The following is a 9,296-nucleotide window of genomic DNA, read 5'->3' on the forward strand; positions in this document are numbered from 1 at the left end:
GCCCGGGAAGGCAGGCCCTATGGGAGGTCCCGGGGGCGGGGGAGGGGGCACGTGGAGGGGCATGGGAGGCGGGGGCGGCGGGGGCGGGCCCAGTGGAGGGCCTGGCGGAGGAGGAGGACCCAGCAGGCCCCCCATGGGCGGCCGCACACCCGAGGGCAGCGTGGAGTACGGGGGCGGCACGTGTGAGTGCAGGAGGTCGGGCAGGTGTGCATCGTGGACGGCGGCGGGAGGCGACGTCGTGTCCCCCCCGATGCCTCCGCCTCCTCCTCCGACGTCTGTCTGGCCAGGCTGGGGCGGCGGGGGCGCGGCCACGCCAGACCGATGGGCGCGACGCTCCCGACGCTCTCGCCGCCGCTCACGACGGCGCTCCCGCTCGCTCCTCCGCGCCTCCTGAGCCTGCTGCTGTGATTCAGCCTGCTGCGGCTGCTGCTGAGCCTCCCCCACCGCCTCCAAGCGCTGGTGCTCCCCTGCCCCTTCGCCCGTAGGCCTCGGGGGACTGGGTTTGGGAGGCCTCGGAGCGGGCCTGGGGGCTGCCGAGGGCCCGCTGGCTCTGCTGGAGCCCCCTTGATGCGCCTGCTGCTGCTGAGGGTTCGCTTCGTGCCCGCTGATGATGCTGGGCGTGGGCGTGGGCGTTGGTGTGGGAACAATCCTGACACTGGACACCTTGGTTAGCGCACTGACGGTGGGCGCCGCCACCGCCGTGGTGGTGGTCGCGGGCGGCCCGCACAACACGACACTCGTAACACTATTACTATTGTTGTTGCTGCTGCTGCTCATCGTGGCAGACGCAACACCGCTGAGTAGAGGAACTCGTGACACTCTGGCACTCATTGGCACCCGCGTATGTGCCGCTACAGATACACTGTTGGCAGCGGAGGGCCGCATGGCTCCTCCCGCCTCCACCATGGTTTCTCGCATACTGACGTCCGCGCTGACCGCAGGCCCGCACACCTCCCACCCCGACACCGTTTTCTGTGCGGGACTCAGCGCCGTTTTCTGTGGGGTGCCGCAGGGCGAGGCACCAGATCCCACTGTATCTAATTCCACTTTCACAGATTCTACTACTCTCTCTCTTCTCTCCTCTTCTTCCCCTCCTCCTCCCCCTCCTTCTCCTCCCCGCCCAACGGAGTCCACGGCTTTCTCGCTCCCTGTTCCTGTTCCTGTTCCTCCTCCTCCTCCTCCTCCCTGCGGGGCGCCTTCTCTAGCTCCATCTTTCACTCCCACTCCATCACCCACTCTTCCTCTCTCCTCTCCTGCGTGCCCTCTTCCTCCTCCCCTGGCCGTGCTCTTCGGCAGGTTGCCTTCGTCGCCGCTGGAGGAGGAATCGGAGACGCGGGCGGGCGCCTCGTCGTCGTCGTCGTCGTGTATGTGGATGACCCTGACGCTGCCCGTGTGGTGCCGCCACTGGCCGCCCAGCCCATTCTGCTGCAGGAAGGGCGACGACGAGGCCGCCCTCCGCCCTCCGAGACCGTTGAGGATGGGCGTGGGCGGCAGGGATTTGGGCTGCCGGCTGAGGGTGGAGCGCACGTGCTCCTCCGGCGGGAGCGTCCTCACGTGGACGCTGACGAAGGGGCGGCGGCTCCCGGGCCTCGTGGCCTCGCCAAAGGATTCCAGGTCGAAGCCCACATTGTCGAAGCCGCCCGAGTGGCGCTTGAGGGTGGGCGAGGGCGGGAGGTTCCGCAGCAGGAGGGCGGCGTCCAGGGAGCGCGGCCCCTCGTCCGGCGGGGGATCCAGGAGCCCCACGCGCGAGATCCTGCGCGGCTCCGTCATGGCGTTCATCATGATCCTCTTACCGGCGGCGCCACCACGATGCCGGTGCCATGCTCCGGGGGCCCGGGGGCGTCACGCTCCTCCTGGGGGAAAGGACAGCACGTTACGAATACTGGGAATGGCTAAACGAATGCTTACTTACAAAATAAGGAAGAACAGTATCAATAATAATAATAATAATAATACCATCACAACTACCACCACTAATACTACACATAACAAAAACAACAACAAAGCAACAATAAAATACCAATGATGATAACAATAACAACATCCTTCCCAATATCCCAACAGCAACAAAGACGACCCCCCCACCCCCACCCCCACCACCACCACCGCCCCGACAGCAACAGCATCCCCAGAGTCGCTCAATATGACCGTCAGCACAGCCACCGAGCCGACAAGTGTGTGCACATGTCCCTTAACGTGGATTTAACTAATATTAGCTTCATTAGCGCCGCCTCGACCACAGGTGCTCCATTTACTCGGCTGACAGATACCACGCACCTGATACTCCTCCTGACGTTGTGAGAGGAAGGTTGGCTCGGCTGACAGTGCTTTCGCATTGAGGTATGTATGTGTGAGGGAGAGGGATGAGGAAGAGGGATGGAGAAGGATGAGGGAGAATGATGGAGAAGGATGAGGGAGAGTGATGATGGAGAAGGGTGGAGAGGGATGGAGAAAGATGAGGGAGAGGGATGGAGAAAGATGAGGGAGAGGGGTGGAGAAGGATGAGGGAGAGGGATGGAGAAGGATGAGGGAGAGGAATGGAGAAAGAAGGGGAGGATGAGGATGGGGATGTTGATATGTGGTGATTATGGTTGGAAAGGATCATGTTAATTTACTATCACTAGAAAGAAAGCGATGTTAATCATAATGACAAACATGATGATGTGATGACTGATGATAATAACAGTAAAAATGATGATGATGATAATGATGATGATGATGATGATGATGATGATGATGATGATGATAACAATAATAATAACAGTAGTAGTAGTAGTAGTAGTAGTAGTAGTAGTAGTAGTAGTAGTAGTAGTAGTAATAGTAGTAGTAACAACAACAACAATAATAATAATAATAATAATAATGATAATAATCATGATGATAATAATAATAGTAATAATAATGGAAATAATGACAATAACATGAATGTTTACAATAACGACATTATTAGTAATGAAATAACAATTATAATAATAACAATGATAATAATAATAACCAAAATAAAAAATAACGGATCAATTATAAAAATAATAATAACAATAACAACCATAATGTTGTTGATAATAACAATCCTATACTAAGTGTTTATCACGGAAGAAATGCCAGATACACTTAAGCGTCTGTCTCTTTGCTATTCTGAGAAGCTTTCAGCACACAAACAAATGCACTGGTGCACACGAGCACACACATGCTCTGGTAAACATGAACGCGCACATGTGAACACTTATATGTTCACTGGTTCACATGAAAACACATATCCGCTGGTACACATGACAACACAAACACACAAACACACACATACACACACACACACACACAAACACACACATACACACACACACACACACACACATACACACACACACACACACACACACACACACACACACACACACACACACACACACACACACACACACACACACACACACGCACGCGCGCGCGCACACAGTGAACCAAATATGCAATAACCCTGAGAAAACAATCATGGGATAACCCCTATTCTCCCTTTCTCTTTTTCTCTTTTTTTCTCTCTCCTTTATTCGTCTTCTTTCTAGCGTGACTGTATCACCTACTTGCCTCCCCCTCCCCCTCCCCTCCCCCTTTTCTCTTTCTTCACCTTCTTCCTTCCCCCCCTCTCCCCATCCGCCCTTCCTCCTCCTTTATCGTCTTTTCCTCTCCTCTCCTTCTTAATCCTCTCTCTCCCCCTATCGCTCCTCCGCCATCTTTTTCACCTCTTCTCTTCATCTTCATCCTCCTTCCCTTTTCTCAACCCCTCCCCTTCTTCCTTCTTTATCCTCTTCTCCCTCCCCCTCTCCATACCCCCTGTACCCCTTCCCCCTCCCTATACCTCCCTTTACCCCTTCCCCCTCCCTATACCTCCCTCTACCCCTTCCCCCTCCCCAAACCTCCCTGTACCCCTCCCCTCCCCAAACCTCCCTGTACCCCCCTCTCCCCCTCCCCAAACCTCCCTGTACCCCCTCTCCCCCTCCCCAAGCGATCTTCTACATCGGTCCGCCGGATCTCCGCGTATCCGGTCCGCAGAGAGAGCGAAAGGGTTAGCCAGGTCCATTTTCTGTGTTCCTTTTTTGTGTGTGTGTGTTTTTTTCCCTCCTTTTCTTCTTGTGCGCCGAGCGTGAAGGCTGCCCGCGCCAAAGCATGTGGATTAGGAGGAGGAAGGGGGGAGGGGGAGGAGGTAGTGGGGATAGGAGGAGGAAGGGGAGGAGGGGAGGAGGTATTGGGGGAGAGGAGGAGCGGAGAGGAAGGGAGTGGAGAGGAGGCGGGGGAGGAGAAGGCGCAGGTGGAGGAGAAGGCGCAGGAGGAGGAGGAAAGCGGGAGATGAAGATATGAGAAGGTAACGGGAGGAAAAGGAGGAGGAAAAAGAATGGCGAAAGGAGAAGGTAAGGAGATTGGGAAGTAGGAGAGGAAGAGAGAGGAGAGAGAGAGAGAGAGAGAGAGAGAGAGAGAGAGAGAGAGAGAGAGAGAGAGAGAGAGAGAGAGAGAGAGAGAGTGAGAGAGAGGGCAGTAAGACAGTACCCGAATCAAACAATCAAACAAAAAAAACGCACATCCCACTCTCACGTGCACATGCCACCGACAAACCATACACAGCCACCAAGGGGAAAGCAAGGAGAGACAAATTAACGCACAAATGCATACCAAAATGATAATCGCGTGCCGTAACTAAATCATAAATCCCCTTTCGCGAGTTTCCCCGGCCATGACCTCCGGGAGAAGGGATGCTGGCACTGGGATAAGGATGATGAGTATAATCTGTGTCGTTTGTGGATGCTTACAAGCTTGAAGGTCGCGTGTAATAGTGTAAGAATGCGTGGAGAAAGAGAGGAGAGGAGAGGAGAGAGGGAGAAGGGGGAAGGGAAGGTGAGGAGGGGAGGATTATGGGAAGGGGAGGGAGGAGGAGAGGAGGGGAGAAGGGGAGGCAGGAGAGGAGGGGAAGAGAGGAGAGTAGGAAGTGAAGAGGAGAGGAGGAAAGGAGGAACGGAAGAACAACAAGGGGAAGCAGGAGAGCGGGAAACAGGACAGAGGAAATGGGGTAGAGAGAGAGAAAGGAAGAGAATGATAGCGAGAAAGAGAAACAAAGAAAAGTAGAGAGGAGAACAAAACAGAAGGAAAGAGATGAGAACCAGTAAGCAAAGGAAGACCAAGTGGAAACACCGGAGATGAAAAAAAATCAAAACAAAGAAAAAGAAAAAAGGAAACGAAAAAAAGAGGAAAAAAAAACAGAGAAAGAAAGCAGCATCTCAGAACATCGGTCATCTCCAGGCAACGTGTCTCGCACCCAAGTATTACGGTCACCATGAGATGTAAAGCAACATCACTCGTTTAAACTTTCAAAACTAATGAAAGCAGTTTGTTTGAGCGCGGTCCCTCAGGGGCGTGGGAGGGAGGGGAGAGGAGGAGGAGGTGCAAGGGAGTGGGGGAGGGAGGAGAAAGAGAGGAGGGAGGGGATGGGAGGAGGGAGGGAGGAAGGAATGGGAAAGAGAGGTGGGAGGTGGGAGAGAGGAGGGAGGAAGGGAGGAAGGGCGTGAGAGGAGGGCAAGAGGAGGGGCGTGTGAGCGAGTTATCTGAGTATCATAAGAGCTTAAGTCTTTGGGGTTTTTAATATATCTCGAGCAAAAGGCATTTCTGAAAGAGCGAGAGACAGATTAGCTCTTTCCCTCCCGACACCCGTTACTTCAGTGGTCTTTAAGTCTTTCTTTCCCTGTTATTACGGCATGACGACGAGCGACACGATTCAAAACATGACACATTCACGACGACAAATCATTACGCCTTGCATGACAATGACTACCCACTTCCGCTGCATTACCTCACCTTCCATGGCAGTCCCTATGCATGACTTTCAAATTACAAAGTCCATTACCAACACGACAGTCACTAATTTGCTAAATACATCAATTCCCGCTGTTTCCTCTGACGCCATGCAACCGCTTTTGTGAAATCACCGCCAGCCTCCATCGCACGTAACCACTCTATGGCAATTTATCTCCCACTGTGCCATCAATTACCGAGCAGAAATTTGAAATCATTGCACAGCCTTCAATCCGTCATCGATCACGATAAAACCTTAACAACCATACAAGGATTGCGGTGAATTATTGCATTAGTGAGTGTCAATAGCAGCAATCTATTACACCAAAATATAATCCACACATCTGCCAAATGACGCAATAACCAAGCCCGAAAGAAACAACCATGTGTCAGCCACAATCACTAGCAACACAACAATAACCCAAATAACAGTTAAGTCCCAAACTCTACCACAACACATCCATTTTACAACCACAACCAGCAAAAAATACCAAACAATATCCCCAATAACATCCTTACGACCACAACTTAACCACAAATCGTAAAATAACTAATTGACAATCATTAATAACCGCAGCCACAACCTCCCCAAATCTGCACCGAATAACCAATTCACAATCACAACCAACCAAACCCCTCAAATCCACAACCACCAATCTCATTCTTCAACCACACAACCAGAAAAAAAATCGTTTCCTTCAATTAACAACCCTACCCCATCTGCAATCACCAGGAACCACCACACGATCCCTAAAAAAAAAAAACAGCCCTGAACCATACAACCATACCCCAACCACGCATCTTCCGTCGCCTTCCCCCCCCCCCCACGCAACCTACCCACCATACCAGCCATAGCCACCATAACCCGCAACCATTCCATCACCAAAGGACAAAGCGAGCGTCACTTCGGCCTAAAGGATCTCACTTGAACGGTCAGCGATGACCAGAGTCCCCTGGGGGAGGTGGTCCAAGGGGGGGGTGGTGGAAGGGGGGTTTGGGGGGGTGGAAGGGGGGTTATGGGAGGTAGGTGTGTGGGGGATGGATGAGGAGGGGGTTGTGAGAATCAGGAGTGTGTGGGGGATGGGTGGGGGTGAGGGGATGTGGAGGTGGTGCGATGGTGGTGGTGGTGCGATGGTGGTGGTGGTGTTGGTGGTGGTGGTAGTGGTGGTGGTGTGTGTGTAGGGAGATAAATGAGGAGAGAAGATTGTGGAAGGGGTGTATGTATGTGTGTATGGGAATGTGGAGAGTGTACACGTATGTGTGTACTTGTGAGTGAGAGCGTACGTGTGTGCGTGTGTGTGTGCGCGTGTGTGTATGTGTGTGTTTAGAAGGGGTAGCTGTGATGTATTCTTCTCTGGCCTCTACACTTTAGGAGGAAGGCGAGCGGGGCGAATCCACAATAAGGGTGAAGAGAGCAGTAGATAAAAAAGTTTAAGGAAATTTCCGATATTACAAATAAGGGCTATATTTTTGAGGAGAGAGAGAGAGAGAGAGAGAGAGAGAGAGAGAGAGAGAGAGAGAGGAAAGAAAGAGAGAGGAAAGAGAGAGAGAGGAAAGAGAGAGAGAGGAAAGAGACGAAGAGGAAAGAGAGGAAGAGGAAAGAAAGAGTGAGAGGAGAGAGAGAGAGAGAGAGAGAGAGAGAGAGAGAGAGAGAGAGAGAGAGAGAGAGAGAGAGAGAGAGAGAGAGAGAGAGAGAGAGAGAGAGAGAGAGAGAGAGAGAGAGAGAGAGAGAGAGAGAGAGAGAGAGGAGAGAGAGAGAGAGAGAGAGAAACAGAGAGAGAGAACAAATAAAACAGAGACTGATAGAAAAAGCGAGAGAAACAAAAGAAGCAAGCGATCGACAGTGAAACTATGCAAAAGCTACAAAAGAGAAAATAAATGAGAACGCAAGGGATAAACAGAACCTTTCGCATCAAAAACTCCTGACAGACTGCATAAACAACATGACGGCCAAAAGAGGAGGGAGGGAGCGAGGGAAGGAGGGAAGGAGGGAGGGAGGGAGGGAGGAAAGGAGGGGAGGAGGGAGAGGGAGGAGGAGGGAGGGGGGGGAGGGAGGAGGAAGGAGGGAGAGAGGGAAGGAGGAAGGGAGTGAGGGAGGGAGGGAGCGAGGGAAGGAGGAAGGGAGGGAGGGAGGGAAGGAGGGAAGGAGGAGCAGGAATGAAGGAGGGAAGGAGGTAGGAACGGAACGAGGGGATTAAGTGAGGAGGGAGGGAGGGAGGAACGGAGAGAGAGAGGGAAGGAGGGAGGGAGGAACAGAGCTGGGGGGGGGGGGGAGCAAGAGTGAAGCTAGCGTGTAAGCCTGTAAACAAATAATTTAAAAATGGATAGAGAGCGAAAAATGTGAGACTGCAGATTTTTCCCCCAGCGGGAACACCGTGTCATTTTCAAACACTAGCACTAGCTTGAACGAAGGTTATTTAGCAATGGAAAAAAAAGGGGGGGGGGGGAAGACAACGATATCACACAGGCGGCGAACAATAAAGGATTTATATATCAGTCCGACAGGTGAAACAAAAGGCGAGCGCTATTTCAAAACGGGCGGGAATATGTACAAATAATCGTGCAAAATGGGTGGTGGTCTTGTCAAATGATGAGGGAGAGAAGTATTCTATTTTTTTCATTTTTTCCCTAAAAGTGAGCTGTGTTGGAGGAAGATCGGAAGGCAAGCCGGAAGGGTTGGGAGAGGAGATGGGGGGGAGGGAGGGAGGGAGGGAGAGAGAGAGGGAGAGAGGGAGGGAGAGGGAGAGGGAGAAGGAGAGGGAGAGAGGAGAGAGAGAAGGGAGGGAGAGAGAGAGAGAGAAGGGGAGGGAGACAAAGAAGAGAGAGAGAGAGAGAGAGAGAGAGAGGGGAGAGAGAGAGAGAGAGAGAGAGAGAGAGAGAGAGAGAGAGAGAATACAAAACACAACCACAAAAAATAACAACCACATTATCAAAAACAAAAAGAAACGAAAAGAAAAGAGAAAAAAAACGGGAAAAAAGGAAAAAAAATCGTTTGGATTTTCGCCTGACACAGCCGCCACAGCCCCAACAACCGAGGCCTCTAAAACACGACCCAGGAAATGCTTACTGACGTGAGGTCGAGACAGCATAATGCACCGGAAACTTTGGACCAATCATTATTAAAATAGAGGACTAGATTCCCCCCCCCCCATTTCGCTCTTTCTCTCTCTGTCAAATCGTTTGTCTATTTTTTTTTTGGGGGGGGGGTGAGGGAGGTTTCGCTCTGAAAATTTTCTATTTTTTCTGTGCTTATTCTTCCCATCTTTCTCTTTCTAAGTATAAATATTTTTCTTTCTTTTGCCCTCTCTTTCTCTCTCTCTCTCTCTCTCTCTCTCTCTCTCTCTCTCTCTCTCTCTCTCTCTCCTCTCTCTCTCTCTCTCCTCTCTTTTTTTTTCCCTCCTCTCCCGTACCGAATCTCGTAACTACCCCAAAACACAATTACGGGAAAAGAAAAAACCAATCTC

The 9,296-nt window shown here is 51.7% G+C and overlaps 1 protein-coding gene across 1 annotated transcript in view; it reads right to left on the reverse strand.

Moving 5' to 3' along the window:
• The window catches only part of LOC119575701 (protein enabled homolog), a 2,065-nt gene extending 69 nt beyond the window's left edge, over positions 1-1,996 (reverse strand). Inside the window, exon 1 of the mRNA XM_037923327.1 lies at positions 1-1,996. This exon is cut by the window's left edge and continues 69 nt beyond it. Within this exon, the coding sequence (XP_037779255.1) occupies positions 1-1,782 (1,782 nt within the window). The 5' untranslated portion in view covers positions 1,783-1,996.
• Positions 1,997-9,296: the final 7,300 nt, after the last annotated feature.

Source organism: Penaeus monodon, chromosome 7 (genome assembly GCF_015228065.2).
Source record: "Penaeus monodon isolate SGIC_2016 chromosome 7, NSTDA_Pmon_1, whole genome shotgun sequence".
Classification (NCBI taxonomy): Eukaryota; Metazoa; Arthropoda; class Malacostraca; order Decapoda; family Penaeidae; genus Penaeus; species Penaeus monodon.